Source organism: Anolis carolinensis, chromosome 3, assembly GCF_035594765.1.
Source record: "Anolis carolinensis isolate JA03-04 chromosome 3, rAnoCar3.1.pri, whole genome shotgun sequence".
Lineage (NCBI taxonomy): Eukaryota > Metazoa > Chordata > Lepidosauria > Squamata > Dactyloidae > Anolis > Anolis carolinensis.
Genome location: NC_085843.1, coordinates 4,632,767 through 4,651,337, shown reverse-complemented (window position 1 = coordinate 4,651,337; position 18,571 = coordinate 4,632,767). Strand labels below are relative to the sequence as shown.

The window sequence follows — 18,571 nt, the reverse complement described above, 5'->3', positions numbered from 1 at the left end:
CTCAGGGAAAATCACATTGTACACATATAAGGCAAAAATTCAATGCCATATAAACATAGAACAGAGACAGAGACAGACACAGAGGCAATTTAAACCTTCTCCAGCTTCCAGCTTCCTGAGGGTATGCTTGATTCCGGCCACAGAGGGAGCAGCTGCTTCATCATCCACTGCGATGGAACTTCCACATTCCAATGGCGGCTGGGTGATTTTTATGGTGTTGTAAATTAGCCTCCTCACATGTAAGTGGTACTTAAATTTCCTACTTGATAGATTCAGCTATCTTTTAGGTTGTTTAGGTCAGCAACGAGCAGGGGCTATATTTTATTTTTAATTGTCGGGTGCTCACCCCGACATGGGCTGGCCTCAAACTCATGACGTCTTGGTCAGAGTGATTTATTCCAGCAGGCTGCTAATCAGCTTGCGCCACAGCCCTGCCCCACAATACATTTTGACCCTTCCTGCATTTTAAGTTGCAGGAAGGGTCAAAATGTCTTGGATTCAATTGGATTTAATATAGAAGTGTTGCTTAGTTCCCATCTCTTGTCTCTCTCACTCCTTTTTGCCTTGCTGTTAGGAATGGTGGGAGCTGAAGTCTAGGCTGTGGCGCAGGCTGGAGAGCAGCTGCAATGAATCACTCTGACCAGGAGGTCATGAGTTCGAGGCCCGCTCGGAGCCTATGTTTGTTTGTCTTTGTTCTATGTTAAAAAGGCATTGAATGTTTGCCTATATGTGTAATGTGATCCGCCCTGAGTCCCCTTCGGGGTGAGAAAGAAGGGCGGAATATAAATGCTTGTCAGGACCCAGGCTGCAGAGCACCAATAACCATGCGCAGAGACCAGAATCTATCTAATATCTTTATTAAGAAAATATATAAAGTCAATAAAAACAAGTGTAGAATATAGTTCAGAAGTAGACCTTTCAGGAAAGGTCAAATATAGTCCAGGAAAATAATGTCCAATATGTGATATTAAAGTCCAAAGTTATAATCCAATAACCGAAACACACACTTTGCCAAGCAAAGTGTGGGGAAATGACAGGGTCCTTAAGGTCCAAAGTAGCTTGACAACAAGGCAGGAAAATAGACTTGATTCTTGGCTAGATCAAAACCTGAAACGAGGCAAACATGAAACATGAACTGAGTCCAAAGAAGTCCGTGAAACAAGGCAAGGCTGGAAACTTGATCCGTGAAACAAGGCAAGGCTGGAAACTCGATCCGGGAAACAAGGAACTGGAGTAGCGTAGTCTACACACGATCTCACTCCAGAAACTGACGAATTGACTCCGCAAGGATTTCTTTGCGGACAAACACCTATATAGGATCTTGTTTTCCCGCCAAGGAACACTTTCCCTGGGAACAAGAAACGAAACCCATACTGTGTCCAGATGCATGACTCCTTAAAGTTTCCCAAGGGAAACAGACTTAATCAGCTAATTGTCTGGCAGCTATCCTGGCGCTCCTGCGAGTCGCCTCCCGAGCGCTTCTATCTTGATTATAATAATCCCGGCGAGAAAATGGGGGAGATTTCTGCTCAGGGCTTGTTTGGCTGACTTCTGGTGGCCAAACATCTTGCAGGTGCAAGGGCTCCAATTCTGGCTGAAACGGTGGAAAACCCAAGTTTTCCTCTTCATCTGTCACAATAGTACTAGGAACGGGACTACATGGCCCATGAGTCATCACAATGCTGTAAATAAATAAATAAATAAATAATAAAAACACCTGGAGCGGAGGGAGGGCCGAAGTTTGCCCAGGCCTTGGCTATAAGCTCTTTCCACTCGAACTCCTATCTCTCCTTTGGGTGACCCTTAATATATTTTGTTCTCTGTGATGAGAACAGCGATGAAGCCTTGGAGCACCCACTCGGATCCGTGGAGCCAAGGCAGCCCACGGAGGGGAGGCGGAGGGCGGTAGGACCCTGTGGGAGGGAGAGAAGGAGAGAAAGAGGGGAGGGGCGAAGGCAGAAGAGGAAGGAGGGAGGGAGGGGGGGCGCCAGGCAGCATCCCCTCCACCTGCTTTGCAGTCCGAACTGAGGCTCTTCTTTCGCTCCGGTTTCTCTTTCTTCGTCTTCCAAGCAGCCCTGGCTCTCCCCTCCCTCTATTTCTCCTCTTTGAGGGGGAGGGAAGAAGAGGAGGAGGAGGAGGAGGAGGAGGAGGGGAGGGCTTCCCCAGGCAGAAGCAGCAGCAGCAGACGCTTTGGGATTTTGCACCCGCGCCGCCTCCCTCCTCCTCTCTTTCTCTCTCTCTCTCTTTCTTTTCCCCTCTTTCTTTCTCCCTCCCTCCCTCCCTCCCTCCCTCTCTGCACCTGTGGCCCCTCCCTCTCCGTGACTCACCTGTCGCCTCCTCCTCCTCCTCCTCCTCTTCCTCCTCCTCCTTCCAGGCTTGGACACGCAGCTCTTTCCTTCCTTCCCCGTCTTCCTCCCTTCTTTCCTTCTCCAAGAAGACGCAACTCCGAGGCTCTCCGTCTCGCACACGAAGGTAAGGAAGCCCACCTTCTCGCCCTCCTCCCTTCCTCCCCTTCCCTCCTTCTTTTCTTTCTCCCCGAGACTAAAGGCGCTTCTTCCCAGCTCGGGTTCTGCTTCTCCCTTTGCAAACCCGCTTCTCTGCCCCGACGCGCTTCCTCGGAGGCAGAAGAGACCTCCCTCCCTCCAGCTCCCTGCCGCCTTCCTCCTGCGCTTCCTTTTCTCCTGCCTTGCATCCAGCCTCGTCCTCTTGCTTTTCATGACTCTGATTTTATCTGCTTGGTTTTTAATGCATTCGTCCATTATTTTATTTCGTGTATTGTTGGAATGTTTTAAGTTTATGTTAAATATGTTGTTGTTGTTGTTGTTCGGGCTTGTCCCTGTTGTGAGCCGCCCCGAGTCCCTTCGGGGAGATGGGGCAGGATATAAAAATGAAGTTAATTATTATTTTTATTATTTCTCCTCTTAAGAGGAGGTTGGGGTTATTTCCTCGTTTCCCAAGCTTGCTTGCTTCCTTCCTTCCTTCCTTCCTTCCTTCCTTGTTTCCTTCCTTCCTTCCTTGTTTCCTTCCTTCCTTCCTGCCTTCCTTCCTTCCTTGTTTCCTTCCTTCCTTCCATCCTTCCTTCCTTCCTTCCTTCCTTCCTTGTTTCCTTCCTTCCTTGCTTCCTTGCTTCTCTGCTTCCTTCCTTCCTTCTTTCCTTCCGTGCTTGCTTCCTTCCTTCCTTCCTTCCTTCCTTGTTTCCTTGCTTCTCTGCTTCCTTCCTTCCTTGTTTCCTTCCTTCCTTCCTTCCTTGTTTCCTTCCTTGCTTCCTTGCTTCTCTGCTTCCTTCCTTCCTTCTTTCCTTCCTTCCTTCTTTCCTTCCGTGCTTGCTTCCTTCCTTGCTTCCTGCCTTCCTTGTTTCCTTCCTTCCTTGCTTCCTGCCTTCCTTCCTTCCTTGTTTCCTTCCTTCCTTGCTTGCTTCCTGCCTTCCTCACTTCCTTCCTTGCTTCCTTCCTTCCTTCCTTCCGTGCTTGCTTCCTTCCTTGCTTCCTGCCTTCCTTGTTTCCTTCCTTCCTTGCTTCCTGCCTTCCTTCCTTCCTTCCTTCCTTCTTTCCTTCCTTGCTTCCTTCCTTCCTTCCTTCCGTGCTTGCTTCCTTCCTTGCTTCCTGCCTTCCTTGTTTTCTTCCTTCCTTCCTTGCTTCCTGCCTTCCTCACTTCCTTCCTTGCTTCCTTCCTTCCTTCCTTCCGTGCTTGCTTCCTTCCTTGCTTCCTGCCTTCCTTGTTTCCTTCCTTCCTTGCTTCCTGCCTTCCTTCCTTCCTTCCTTCCTTCTTTCCTTCCTTGCTTCCTTCCTTCCTTCCTTCCGTGCTTGCTTCCTTCCTTGCTTCCTGCCTTCCTTGTTTTCTTCCTTCCTTCCTTGCTTCCTGCCTTCCTTCCTGCCTTCCTTCCTTCCTTCCTTCCATCTTTCCTTCCTTGCTTGCTTCCTGCCTTCCTGCCTTCCTCACTTCCTTCCTTCCTTCCTTCCGTGCTTCCGTGCTTGCTTGCTTCCTTGCTTCCTGCCTTCCTTGTTTCCTTCCTTCCTTGCTTCCTGCCTTCCTTCCTTCCTTGTTTCCTTCCTTCCTTGCTTGCTTCCTGCCTTCCTGCCTTCCTCACTTCCTTCCTTGCTTCCTTCCTTCCTTCCTTCCTTCCTTCCTTCCTTCCTTCCTTCCGTGCTTGCTTCCTTCCTTGCTTCCTGCCTTCCTTGTTTCCTTCCTTCCTTGCTTCCTGCCTTCCTTGTTTCCTTCCTTCTTTCCTTCCGTGCTTGCTTCCTTCCTTGCTTCCTCCCTTCCTTCTTTCCTTCCGTGCTTGCTTGCTTCCTTCCTTCCTTGCATCCTGCCTTCCTTCCTTGCTTCCTTCCTTGCTTCCTTCCTTCGCTTCCTTGCTTCCTTCCTTCCTTTCTTCCTTCCGTGCTTGCTTCCTTCCTTCTTTCCTTCCTTCTTTCCTTCCTTCCTTCCTTGCTTCCTTCCTTCGCTTCCTTGCTTCCTTCCTTCCTTCCTTCTTTCCTTCCTTGCTTCCTTCCTTGCTTCCTTGCTTTCTTCCTTCTCTTCCTTCCTTCCTTCCTTCCTTCCTTCCTTCCTTCCTTCCTTCCTTCTCTTCCTTGCTTCCTTCTTTGCTTGCTTCCTTCTCTCCAAGGACGAAAAGGCTCTCATGTCTTCAGTCACAAACCCCTATGAGCCTGCAGTGAAGTTAGGGCACCTGTTTCCCTTTGGAGAGGGGCCTTTTTGGCCTGGCCTTCCTCTCCTTCCTCCCCAAGAAGGAAGGCACACATTCCCAGCTCTGGTTCTCCTTCTCTGCCCTGAAGCACTTCTTCTGAGACAGAAGAAACCTGCCTCCAGCTTCGTGCCTTTCTCTCTCTCTTTCCTTGGCTTTCATGGTTCCCCACAACACCAGGAAAGGAGGTCATGACATCTGCCTCCTCTTCTCCTAAAATCTTCATCCAAAGGTTGGGTTTATTTTCCAAAGCTTCCTTCCTTCCTGCCTTCCTTCCTTCCATCCTTCTGTCCAAAGGCTCTCCAACCCCAAACCTCTATGAGCATGCATTGGAGGTAAGCCTCTCCAGCAAGGCATTTTTGGGGCACCTGTTTCCCTTTGGAGAGGGGTCTTTCTCTCCTTCCTTCCTTCCTTCCTTCCTTCCTTCCTTCCTTCCTTCCTTCCTTCTTGCCTGCCTTCCTTCCTTCCTTCCTTCCTTCTTGCCTTCCTTCCTTCCTTCCTTCCTTCCTTCCTTCCTTCCTTCCTTCTTGCCTGCCTTCCTTCCTTCCTTCCTTCCTTCCTTCCTTCCTTCCTTCCTTCCTTCCTTCCTTCCTTCCTTCTTGCCTTCCTTCCTTCCTTCCTTCCTTCCTTCCTGCCTTGCTTCCTTGCTTGCTTGTTTCCTTCCTTGCTTTCTTTCTTCCTTCCTTGCTTCCTGCCTTCCTTCCTTGTTTCCTTGCTTGCTTGCTTCCTTCCTTGCTTGCTTCCTTCTTCACTTCCTTCCTTCTTTGCTTGCTTGCTTGCTTCCTGCCTTCCTTCCTTCCTTCCTTCCTTCTTTCCTTCCGTGCTTGCTTCCTTCCTTGCTTGCTTCCTTCTTCACTTCCTTCCTTCTTTGCTTGCTTGCTTCCTGCCTTCCTTCCTTCCTTCTTTCCTTCCGTGCTTGCTTCCTTCCTTCCTGCCTTTCTTTCTTCCTTGTTTCCTTCCTTCCTTCCTTCCGTCCTTCCTTCCTTCCTTCCTTCCTTCCTTCCTTCCCAAGAATAAAGGCACTTGTTCCCAACCCTGGTTCTCCTTCCAAAACCTGGTTCTTTGCCCCAAAGTGCTACCTTTGAGACAGAAGAAACCAGCCTCCAGTTTCATTCCTTTCTCTCTCTCCTTCCTTGGCTTCTGCCTCCTCCTCTTCTCCTTTCAACCAGAGATTGAGTTGATTTCCTCTTTTCTGAAGCTTCCTTCCTTCCTTCTCTCCAAGGACCAAGGCTCTCCTTCTCCAACCCCAAACCCTTATGAACCTGCCTTGAAGGGAAGGCTCTGCCCCAGGGACCTCTTTGGCCTCGCCTTTCTCTCCTTCCTTCCCAAGAATGAAGGCACATGTTCCCAACCCTGGTTCTCCTTCTCTGCCTTTTCTCTCCTTTTCCCTGGCTTGGGCTTGTCCCTGGTCTCCTCTTCTGCTCTCACCTTGACCTTGGGTTTATTTCCTCTTCTTCAAAGCATTCTTCTTGTTGTGGTAATCTCCGAGTGGTTAGACTCAATTTAACCCTCTCTGGGGGAGATTCCACCAAAATCAGCAGAGTAGCAAAAGCAAAAGCTTTCAAATGCAACAGTTACTTACAGCGTGAGCAAAGAGAAGCCTTTCAACTTAGGATGGCAATGGACTGCAGAGTCTCAGTAAAAGTTCAAAAAGTATTTATTCAGGTAAAAAGAACTCCATTGTAGATTGAAAGGCTTGGGAGCTGTCTAGTCTACTCTAGACTGGTTTCTAAGGAAAAATAACAAACATCTAAATAGTTACATCTTGCCAGGAGAGATGGCGAGATGCTTCTTGTTAGCTTGAAGAACAAAGGGAGAAGAGACTGAACAAAAATGGTTCCAACCTCATGGTCCAGTTTATTGGGGCCATAAAAGACATTCTGACCAATGAGAAGTTAGTGTCCCTAGAGATTCACATTTCTATTATATTCAAAGTAAGGGATGTGACGTAAACAGGATAGAGTGAAACATAGTCAAGCCTATCTAGGCATGCTTTGGAAACAGGAAAAGGATTCCCTCAATCTAACTCTATCATCTATCTGACTACATCTAGACTTGAGTAGTCCAGGGTGATTCCCAACACTTCTTTCCTTCCCTCCAAGGACCAAAGGCTCTCCTTCTCCAACCCCGAACCTCTATGAACCTCCATGAAGACTCTGCCTGGAGGTGCTTTGGGGGCACCTGTTTGACCTCTCCTTTCTTTATTTTCCATCCCCAGGTTCTCTTTCTCCTGCCTGAAGCCTTTCTTAAGGGCAGCTGCTTCTTGGGAGGCAGAGACAGAGAGACAAGCTCCATCTTGGTGCCTCTCAATCCTCCTTTTGGGCAGATCCAGGCTTCGGTCTCTCCTCCCTGCTTCCCTGTCAGGAGGGGATCGAGTTTACTCCCCCTTTCCAAAGTCTCCTTGAGTCCCCTTTGTTGGGAATCACCCTGGACTACACAAGTCTAAATGTAGTCAGATAGATGATAGAGTTAGATTGAGGGAATCCTTTCCCCGTTTCCAAAGCAAGCCTAGATAGGATTCACCATTGTTTCCTGCTTCCCATCCTATTTAGGTCAGCCCACCATTTGATGTTTCTAGAAATGTGATCTCTCCTAGGGCTTTGATGTAACTTCCCCAATTTGGCCTTTGAAATGTTTATGGCCCTAGAGAAGAAGCGACCCATGAGGTTTGGTCGCCATTCCATCTTCCTGCTTTGTTCCAGAGAGGATGCACCTCTGTCCTCTACTAGCCAAGATGTAGCTATCTAGACCTTTGTTATTTTAATCCGTCTATGTGTATTAGAACAGGATAGATTAGCTAGTTAGCTCCAAACCTTTTCTATCCATCAGTGGATTTCCTTTTACCTCAATAAATGCTTTTAAACTTTAAAGCTAACTTTGCATCCCTTTGCCTTCCTGATGACACAGAGGCCTTCCAAAACTCACATCGTGTAAGTCTCACGCTGCTGCAAATTTTAATGGGAATTTACCTCATAAAGAGGGTGATTAGAGCTTAACGGCTCATTCATTCCCAACACCCTTCAGAGGAGATAAAGCAGGGTATAAATAAATATATTAATAATAAATATAATAACAATAATAAAGCATTCTTCGTTCCTTCCTCCAAGAACCAGAGTCTCCCCAACCCTGAGGCTCCCTTTTCTCCAACCTGAAGCCTCCATTCACTTCAATTGAAGGCAAGCCTCTCTTTCCAGGCACTTCGGATGTCTGGGTCCAGTTTTGCACTCCTTTTTTCTCTCTTTCTTTCTTTTTTAAAGACCTCTGCTTGCTGGTTTCAGCTTCTCTCTCCTCTTCTCCATCCCACAGGTTTACTGCCCTTTCCCAAAGCATTATTATTGCTTCCTTTCCAAAACATTCTTCTTTCCTTTCCCCCAAGAACCGAAGACTCCCCAACTTTGAGGCCTTTTCCCCCTCCAAACTAAAACTTCAATTTTACTCCACTAAAAGTCAGCCTTTGCCCCGAGGCTCTTTTTGGGAGGCAGGTCTGGTTTCATCTTCGTGTTCCCTAATATTCCTCTTCTCTCCCCTCTTTTCTTTTTCTTTTTTCTTTTTGGCATATAGTTGCAAATTTTATTCAATGCTTAGACCCTAGGTCTTTCACATATATATATTTTATTTTTTTAAATTAATTTATCAATCAAAATGTATAAGTTTACATTTCCCTCATTTTACAATACAGTAGAGTCTCACTAATCCAAGCCTCGCTTATCCAAGCCTCTGGATAATCCAAGCCATTTTTGTAGTCAATGTTTCCAATATATCATGATATTTTGGTGCTAAATTCATAAATACAGTAATTACAACATAACATTCCTGCGTATTGAACTACTTTTTCTGTCAAATTTGTTGTATAACATGATGTTTTGGTGCTTAATTTGTAATTTGATGTTTAATAGGCTTTTCCTTGATCAGTCCTTATAATCCAAGATATTCGCTTATCCAAGCTTCTGCCGGCCCGTTTAGCTTGGATTAGTGAGGCTCTACTGTATCTTAAACATATGTTGTATACAATCTGACAGTAAAAAAATGAGTAAATTTATATATAAATATATCAAGGAGGATCAATGTGGATTTATAGGAGGAAGGCAAATGCCAAATTTAATGGGTAGGGTATTAAATGTAATTCATAGTATTAAAAAAAGGAATTTAGTGGCTGGAGTATTAGCTTTGGATTTTTATAAGGTATTTGATAGTGTTTCCTGGCAAATAATGAAAATGATACTAGACAAATTTGGGTTTGGAGAAAAATTTGGGACCTTAATTGATAAATTATATTTAAAAAATTATGCCCAAGTTATGGTGAATGATGGTTTAACAGGGAAAATAAATATAACACGAGGCACAAGGCAGGGATGTCCCCTTTCCCCAATTTTATTTGTGATTGTAATGGAACTACTGGCTAATGTAATAAGAGAAGAGGGTAGTATAAAAGGAATAGAACTAAAAGAGAAATATAAAATAAACTTGTTTGCAGATGATACCCTTTTATCAATGGAACAGCCAATAAAACAATGGGAGAAAACAGAGGCTCATTTAACAGATTAATAACAGGTTTACAAATTAATTGGAACAAATCAGAAATGATGATATTTAACTATCAAGAAGAAGAGATATAAAAAATAAAACAGGAGGGGAAAATCAAAATCAAAATTAAATAAATAATTAAATATTTAGGGATAAATATACCATATATACTCGAGTATAAGCCGACCCGAATATAAGCCGAGGCACCTAATTTTACCACAAAAAAACTGGGAAAACATTGACTCCAGTATAAGCCGAGGGTGGTAAATTTCAGAAATAAAAATAAATACCAATAAAATTACATTAATTGAGGCATCGGTAGGTTAAATGTTTCTGAATATTTACATAAAGCTCAAATTGAAGATAAGACTGTCCAACTCTGATCAAATAATTATTCTCATCTTCTTCAATGTAAATGGGCTTATGTATCCTTTTAATAATAATAGAGTAAAAAATACATGTAATAATAATAATTATAAATACAGGAAAATAATACAAGTAATAATAAACACAGTAAAATAATAAATGCAATAACAATAGTAATATCAGAGTGAAATAATAAATGTATTAATATTAATAATAATAATAATAATAATAAAAACAGAGTAAAATAAATGTAATAGTAGCAACAATAATAGAGAAAAATAATAAATGTAATAATACCAATAATAATAGAGAAAAATAAAAATGTAATAATACCAATAATAATAGAGAAAAATAATAAATGTACCACATATTCTCGAGTATAAGCTGACCCAAATATAAGCCAACCAGGATCCTCACCCGAGTATAAGCCGAGAGGGGCTTTTTCAGTCTTAAAAAAAGGGCTGGAAAACTAGGCTTATACTCGAGTACAGTAGAGTCTCACTTATCCAACACTCGCTTATCCAACATTCTGGATTATCCAACGCATTTTTGTAGTCAATGTTTTCAATACATCGTGATATTTTGGTGCTAAATTCATAAATACAGTAATTACTACTTAGCATTACTGCATACTGAACTACTTTTTCTGTCAAATTTGTTGTTAAACATGATGTTTTGGTGCTTAATTTGTAAAATCATAACCTAATTTGATGTGTAATAGGCTTTTCCTTAATCTCTCCTTATTATCCAACATATTCGCTTATCCAACGTTCTGCCGGCCCGTTTATGTTGGATAAGTGAGACTCTACTGTAATACCAATAATAATAGAGAAAAATAATAAATGTGCCACATATTCTCGAGTATAAGCTGACCCAAATATAAGCCAACCAGGATCCTCGCCCGAGTATAAGCCGAGAGGGGCTTTTTCAGTCTTAAAAAAAGGGCTGAAAAACTAGGCTTATACTCGAGTATATACAGTAACTAAAGAATTAAAAAAATTGAAAATACACAACTTAACCAAATTAAGAAAGGAAATTAGTAAGAAATTAGTGGAGTATAATAAATTCACATTATCATGGTTTGGTAGGATATCATTAGTCAAAATGAAGATATTACCCAAATTAATTTTTTTAATTTAGAATGCTACCTGTAGAAATTTCAGATCAAGAAATAAAAAGTTGGCAAAGCATGTTAAATTTATATTGTAATGGGAATAAAAAAGCTGGAATAAATAAAAGCTCTCCCCTCTTTTCTGACAGATCTCTACCTGCCGTTCTCGGCTAAGCCTCTTCTCCTCCCATTTCCAGACAGCCAGAGACTGATTGATTTCCTCCCTCCGAAGCCTTGGCTCTGCCGATCCGCCTGGCAAGCAAACCGGCCTTTCCAGTTTGGGGCCTGGGCACCAAAGGCACCTTCCCGCAGCCCGGCCGTTGGGCGCCTTTCGCTCCCGGGGCTTTTTCCCATCGGAGGCCGACGACGGGATGTCCACCCGGGACAGTGTCCAGATCCCCGACGACAGAGACTTCGAACTTTTCCGGACAGAATGCAACTCCGAGCAGGGATGGAGCCTGACCTACAACAAGTCCGGCGTCGTGGTCTGGGTGCAAATCCTGGAGGCGGAGAAGTCGCTGCACAAAATCAAGGTAAGGGGCCGCGGATGCCAACGTGCGGAGTCGGTTCCAACGTCCCCACTCCACACTAAGGATTTTCGTAGCTTGTTTACCACGTCATTTCACCCTCTTTCCTCTTTTGCTACTTTCTACCCTGTTTCCCCGAAAATAAGACAGTGCCTTATATTAATTTTTGCTCCCAAAGATGCACTAGGTCTTATTTTCAGGGGATGTCCTATTTTTCCACAAAGAAGAATTCACATTTGAATTTTTAAAAAATGAAAATTTATTATCTACTGTACAGTAGTTGTCATCACAAAACAGCATAACCAAACTGAATCCTTTCAAGAATTTCTATATTATATTTTATTGCTATACTGTTTTTAAATTACTGTTTTAAATTTCCGTTCATATGTCAATTTATGTTGTTGTTGGGCTTGTCCCTGTGTAAGCTGCCCTGAGTCCCTTCTGGAAGATGGAGGTGGGATACAAGAATAAAGTTGTGTTGTCGAAGGCTTTCATGGCCGGGATCACAGGGTTGTTGTATGTATTCCGGGCTGTATGGCCATGTTCCAGAAGTATTCTCTCCTGACGTTTCGCCCACATCTGTGGCAGGCATCCTCAGAGGTTGTGTTCCATACCTCACAACCTCTGAGGATGCCTGCCATAGATGTGGGCGAAACGTCAGGAGAGAATACTTCTGGAACATGGCCATACCTCACAACCCCTGAGGATGCCTGCCATAGATGTGGGCAAAACGTCAGGAGAGAATACTTCTGGAACATGGCCACACAGCCCGAAAGACATACAACAACCCCAAGAATAAAGTTATTATTATTATTTCTTGTTACTACCTTTATTTCCATGTACAACAATATGATATGTACATTTACCGATCCTGCATGCTTCCAAACAAAAACTTTGCTAGGTCTTACTTTCAGGGGAGGCCTTATATTTAGCAATTCAGCAAAATCTCTACTAGGTCTTATTTTCTGGGGATGAACAAGAGAGGTTCTGCTGGTTTGTTCTTAAGTTTAGAATTTGTACATAAGTCGGAACAGCTGTGGATTGCAAAGGATGGGATTATTATTAAATACACAACAATATTAGGTAAAGGTAAAGGTTTCTCCGGACGTCATCTTCATTTCTAAGCCGAAGAGCCGGCGTTGTCCGTAGACACCTCCAAGGTCATGTGGCCGGCATGACTGTTACCTTCCTGCCGGAGCGGTACCTATTGATCTACTCACATTGGCATGTTTTCGAACTGCTAGGTTGGCAAGAGCTGGAGCTATCAGCGGGTGCTCACTCCGCTCCCCGGGTTTGAACCTGGGACCTTTCGGTCTGCAAGTTCAGCAGCTCAGCGCTTTAACACACTGAGCCCCCGGAGACTCCACAACAAGATTAGTCCACAGCAAACAAGATCACCATGCTGGCTTTTATATTGGATCACATGTCGGACAATTCCCAAGTGTCTAGGACTGTGTAATTTATCGACGAATAATGCGTGCAGATCTGAGTAGGGTGGTCTTTTGCAGCTGACAGGTGGTAATTTTGTCAGCACTAATTGGGTTCAAGTGCAGGCCAACTCTTGAGGCACTGCACCCAGTGTGCCCATCACCACTGGGACCACCTTGACTGGCTTGTGCTAGAGTCTTTGCAGTTTGATCTTTAGATCCTCATATCGTGTCAACTTTTCCAGTTGCTTCTCTTCAATCCTGCTGTCGCCTGGGATTGCAACATCAACAAACCATACTACCTTTTTCCCACAATGAGGTCCAGAGTCCTGTGCTCCAAAACTCTTGTCAGTCTGAATTCAGAAGTCCCAGAGTAGCTTGACATGTTCATTTTGTGTAACTTTATCAGGCTTGTGATCCCACCAGTTCTTTGTCACAGGCAGATGGTATTTGTTGCACAAGTTCCAGTGGATCATCTGAACAATGTATTATGTCTCTGCTTGTAGTCTGTCTGCGCAATCTTCTTGCAGCAGCTGAGGATGGGATCTATTGTTTCATCTGCTTCCTTGCAGAGTCTATACTTGGGACCTATCATCTTTTCAATTCTGGCTTGGATGGCATTTGTTCTAATTGCTTGTTTTTGGGCTGCAAGAATCAGGCCCCCAGTCTCTTTTTCCATTATTTTATTATGACACAGCAAACAAGACAGATCTGCTAGATTTTGTATCACAAAACCACAAGTCGAACACTTCCCAAGTGTCTAGGACTGTGTGATGTATTTTCAGATGATGCGCGCAGATCCCAGTAGGGTGACCTTTTGCAGTTGGCAGATCGTAATTTTGTCAATGTCTATTGTTTCCAAATGCCGGCTGAGATCTTTTGGCACGGCACCCAGTGTGCCCATCACCACCGGGACCACCTGCACTGGTTTCTGCCAGAGTCTCTGAAGTTCAATCTTGAGGTCCTGAGAGCGGCTGAGTTTTTCCTGTTGTTTTTCGTCAATGCGACTGTCACCTGGGATGGCAACATCAATGATCCAAACCTTTTTCTTTTCCACAACTGGGATGTCTGGTGTGTTGTGTTCCAGAACTTTGTCAGTCTGGATTCGGAAGTCCCACAGTATCTTTGCGTGCTCATTTTCCAAGACTTTTGCAGGTTTGTGATCCCACCAGTTCTTTGCTGCTGGCAGGTGGTACTTGAGGCATGTTCCAATGAATCATTTGGACCACATAGTTGTGCCTCTGTTTGTAGTCTGTCTGTGCGATTTTCTTACAGCAGCTGAGGAGATGATCCATGGTTTCGTTGGTTTCCTTGCAGAGTCTGCATTTTGGGTCATCAGCTGATTTCTCGATCTTGGCCTTTGTTCTGATGGCTTGCTCCTGGGCTGCAAGGGTCAGGCCTTCTGTCTTCTTCTTCAGGGTCCCATTTGTGAGCCAGGTCTTCTCCTTGTCAGCTTTTCCTTCAGTTTTGTCAAGGAACTTCCCATGCAATATTTTGTTGTGCCAGCTGTCAGCTCTAGTTTGTAGTGCGGTTTTCTTGTACTGGTTTTTTGTCTGCTGTGCTTTGAGGAGTTTCTGATTTTTGACTTCAATCAGAGCAGGTTCTTCACTGTGCTTTACATATTCTGCCAGGGCATGTTTTTCTTCTTTGACTGCTTGTTTTACTTGTAAGAGTTCTCTGCCACCTGATCTTCTAGGCAGATATAGCCGGTCAACATGACTGCGAGGTTATTATTATTATTATTAATATTAATATCCCATTTTTCCTCTCCAAAGAAGGCTCACCCCTGTTAGAGCTTCCTTTGCTGCCTGAGCCCTTGTTTAGAAGGTTTCACATCGTTTTCTGTCCCTGTTAGTTGGATTTTGGAAAATTTGGCTTGTTGTGGAAACAAAGATTGGAGAGAAAGCTTCATTGGTGACCCCTTTTCCCCATGATAACAACTCTTCCAGGAGTGTATTTCCTTTATGAGGAGGAGATTCTTTTCACTTCCTGTTGACTTACCTCCATTCTTAACTAAGAGTCATTTGTAAGTTGAATATTTGTAACTTGGGGACGGCTTGTAGACATCGATCATGAAAGAGACAAGTCCTCACAACTTCTGGAAGAGGAACCAAAAGGGAACAAAGTTGCATTGCGTGCCTCTTTTTCCATTCAGTGGGTCAGTCTAGAATAGAAAAGCGTAATGTTCCAGATGGGTTTGGACTACATCTCCCATCAGTCCCTTCTCCACAGATGGGAGTTGTAGTCCAATAACACTTGGAGGGTTTTGCAACCAGTTTCTATAGCTGGCTTATGTGGCTCCAGGAAAACTTTCACCTGACTTCCTTCTCTGGAAATGAAAACCCATCCTCTTCACCAGGTATTAAATTCACCAGATTAAAATTCTCGATTTTGGTGCAAATCCAGCAGCCAGTAGGCGATACGAAGCCTACCGAAACCATATCTTGAAATGGAATCCAGTTATGATTGGATGGAGTACAGTATGCAAACCTTCAGGTCATAAGAGACTTAGGGTACATCTAGACTGCAGAAATAATATCTTGAAATGGATTCCCATTAATATTGGAGTATATAAGCTTTCAGGTTATACATTGGGGTGCATCTAAGTTTGCTTTTACTGTCGGCCAACCAGATTCAGTGCACGGCAGTGCTGGGTGAGTTCCAGCTGGAATAAAGTTTACGAAGGAACTTGTTCTGCAAAATCTCCAAGGTTTTACAAATGTTGGTATCTAAACTCCAGATTTCTGCACCATAGAGCATTTGTGCCAGCACTTGGCTGCTGAAAATTTTTAGGGTGGGTTCTACCCTATTTCCCCGAAAATAAGACAGTGTCTTATACTAATTTTTGCTCCCAAAGAGGCGCTAGGTCTTATTTTCAGGGGATGTCTTATTTTCCCACAAAGAAGAATTCACATTTTTGGTTGAATTTTAAAAAAATGAAAATGTATTATCTACTGTACAGTAGTTGTCATCACAAACCAGCATAACCAAACTGTGAATCCTTTCAAGAATTTCTATATTTTATTGCTATACTGTTTTAAATTTCTGTTCGTATGTAAATTTATTTATTTATTTATTTATTTACTACATTTATATGCCGCTCTTCTCACCCCGAAGGGGACTCAGAGCGGCTTACAATTCAAATGTACATACAATATATTATTAGCATAGCACAATATAAGCAATTAAATTACTATATTGTACTACATAATTCCATGGTAATATTATTAGTAATATTACATTTAATAAATAATATATAATTAAATTTATGTTGTTGTTTTGCTTATCCCTGTGTAAGCTGCCCTGAGTCCCTTCTGGGACATGGAGGTGGGATACAAGAATAAAGTTATTATATTATTATTATTATTATTTCTTGTTATTACCTTTATTTCCATGTACAACCATCTATGGTATGTACATTTACCGATCCTGCATGCTTCCAAACAAAAACTTTGCTAGGTCTTACTTTCAGGGGAGGCCTTATATTTAGCAATTCAGCAAAACCAATACTAGGTCTTATTTTCTGGGGATGTCTTATTTTCGGGGAAACAGGGTATAGAAGAATTTCATTATTTTCTCGGCTTTTAGCTTCACTGCTTCCTTATGGTGTTTCCAGGAGCGTGATTCACTAAAAACAATTCCCAGGTATTTAAATAAGTGGGTTTGTTCTATGTCATGTTGGTCTAAAGTCCATTTGTACCTGGGACTATGTCTTCCAAAAACCATCACCTTGGTCTTGGAGTAGTTTATCGACAGATATTCTTCATGGCAGTATTTACTGAAAGCCTTCAGGAGATTTTTAAGACCCAGCCGGGAAAGGGACAGGAGCACTAAGTCATCTGCGTACATTAGGAGGAAAATTTTTCTGTTCCCGATTGCTGGTGCAGGAGAGTCGATTTTGGCTAAACACACACACACACACACACACACACACACATATATATATATATATATATACACACACAGTATTTATATTCCGCCCATCTCACCCCGAAGGGGACTCAGGGCGGATTACAATGAACACATATATGGCAATCATTCAATGCCAACAGACAAACAACATATATAGACAGACACAGAGGCATTTAACATTTTTTTCCAGCTTCATGATTCCGGCCACAGAGGGAGCTGTTGCTTCACTGTCCAGTAGTGGCTGTACTTCCTCGTGTTTTGCTGGCAGTTTTATGATGTTGTAAATTAGTTAAATTAGCCTCCCGCATAAAGCGTACCTACATTTCCCTAATTGACAGGTGCAACTGTCTTTCGGGGCTGCATAGGTCAACAGCAAGCCGGGCTATTTAATGGTCGGGGGCTTAACCCGACCCGGGCTTCGAACTCATGACCTCTCGGTCAGTAGTGATTTATTGCAGCTGGTTACTAGCCAGCTGCGCCACAGCACTAAATCATCCACATAGATGTTAAAACATCTCTGTTTTACTCCACTTGTTGTAGAGAAGGCTTCTGTCAGTGACCCATTTTTGCCAACTCTGACTCTCATTTCCGTATTGGTGTCTAGTTTCTGGATCAGTCTCAGCAGTCTGTGGTCTATATCGGAGTTTTGTAACTTTCCCCATAATCTGTTTCTATTAATGGAGTCAAAAGCAGAAGAAAGGTCAATGAAAGCAGCAAATACATGGCTGTTGTTTTGCTTTGTGTATTTCCTTATGATATGGTTTAGTGTGAAGCTTTGGTCTATAGTGCTACTATATCCATTTCGGAAACCAGCCTGTTCTTCATATGTACCGTATATACTCGAGTATAAGCTGACCCGAATATATGCCGAGGCACCTAATTTTACCACAAAAAAACTGGGAAAACATTGACTCCAGTATAACCCGAGATACCAATAAAATTACATTAATTGAGGTCTCAGTAGTTTAAATGTTTTTGAATCTTTACATCAAACTGTAATTTAAGATATGACTGTTCAACTCTGATTATTTATTTATTTATTTATTTACAGTATTTCTATTCCGCCCTTCTTTCTCACCCTGAAGGGGACTCAGGGCAGATTACAATGAACACATATATGGCAAACATTCAATGCCAACAGACAAACAACATACAGTATAGACAGACACAGAGGCATTTAACCTTTTTTTCCAGCTTCACGATTCCGGCCACAGGGGGAGCTGTTGCTTCACCGTCCACTAGTGGCTGTGCTTCCTCATTCCTTTCCTCGTGTTTTGCTGGCAGTTTTATGGTTTTGTAAATTAGTTAAATTAGTCTCCCCGCATAAAGCGTACCTAAATTTCCCTACTTGACAGATGCAACTGTCTTTCGGGGCTGCATAGGTCAACAGCAAGCCGGGCTATTTAATGGTCAGGGGCTTAACCCGACCCGGGCTTCGAACTCATGACCTCTCAGTCAGTAGTGATTTATTGCAGCTGGTTACTAGCCAGCTGTGCCATAGCCCGGCCCCTTTAGTGTGAAGCTTTGGTCTATAGTGCTATATCCATTTCGGAACCAGCCTGTTCTTCATATATACCGTATATACTCGAGTATAAGCCGACCCAAATATAAACCGAGGCACCTAATTTTACCACCAAAAAACTGGGAAAACATTGACTCCAGTATAAGCCGAGATACCAATAAAATTACATTAATTGAGGCCTCAGTAGTTTAAATGTTTTTGATTCTTTACATCAAACTGTAATTTAAGATATGACTGTTCAACTCTGATTAAATCATTATTTTCATCTTCTTCAATCTAAATGTGCTTATGTATCCTTTTAATAATAATAGAGTGAAATAATAAATGTAATAATAATAATAAATGCAGTAAAATAATAAATGTAATAATAAATAGAGTAAAATAATAAATGTATTAATAATAAAAATACAGTAAAATAAATGTAAAAGTAACAACAATAATAGAGTAAAATAATAAATATAATAATTAATAGAGTAAAATAATAAATGTAGCAATACC

The 18,571-nt window shown here is 42.8% G+C and overlaps 1 protein-coding gene and 1 long non-coding RNA gene across 3 annotated transcripts in view; one reads left to right on the top strand and one right to left on the bottom strand.

Annotated features, from left to right (window-relative positions):
* Positions 1 to 841: 841 nt before the first annotated feature.
* On the bottom strand, positions 842 to 2,369 carry LOC134297973 (uncharacterized). Its single transcript, XR_010004924.1, has 2 exons — positions 2,328 to 2,369; positions 842 to 1,682 (listed from the first exon to the last, which is right to left on the bottom strand). It is a non-coding gene; the product is annotated as an uncharacterized LOC134297973 (long non-coding RNA).
* The window catches only part of stard10 (StAR related lipid transfer domain containing 10), a 96,626-nt gene continuing 80,361 nt past the window's right edge, over positions 2,307 to 18,571 (top strand). Inside the window, exons 1-2 of one of the 2 annotated variants that reach the window (XM_062977054.1) lie at positions 2,307 to 2,472; positions 10,883 to 11,218. In XM_062977054.1, the coding sequence (XP_062833124.1) occupies positions 11,057 to 11,218 (162 nt within the window). In that variant the 5' untranslated portion in view covers positions 2,307 to 2,472; positions 10,883 to 11,056. Of the gene's footprint in view, positions 2,473 to 10,834; positions 11,219 to 18,571 lie in introns of both variants that reach the window. The other variant, XM_062977053.1, reaches the window with a different exon arrangement.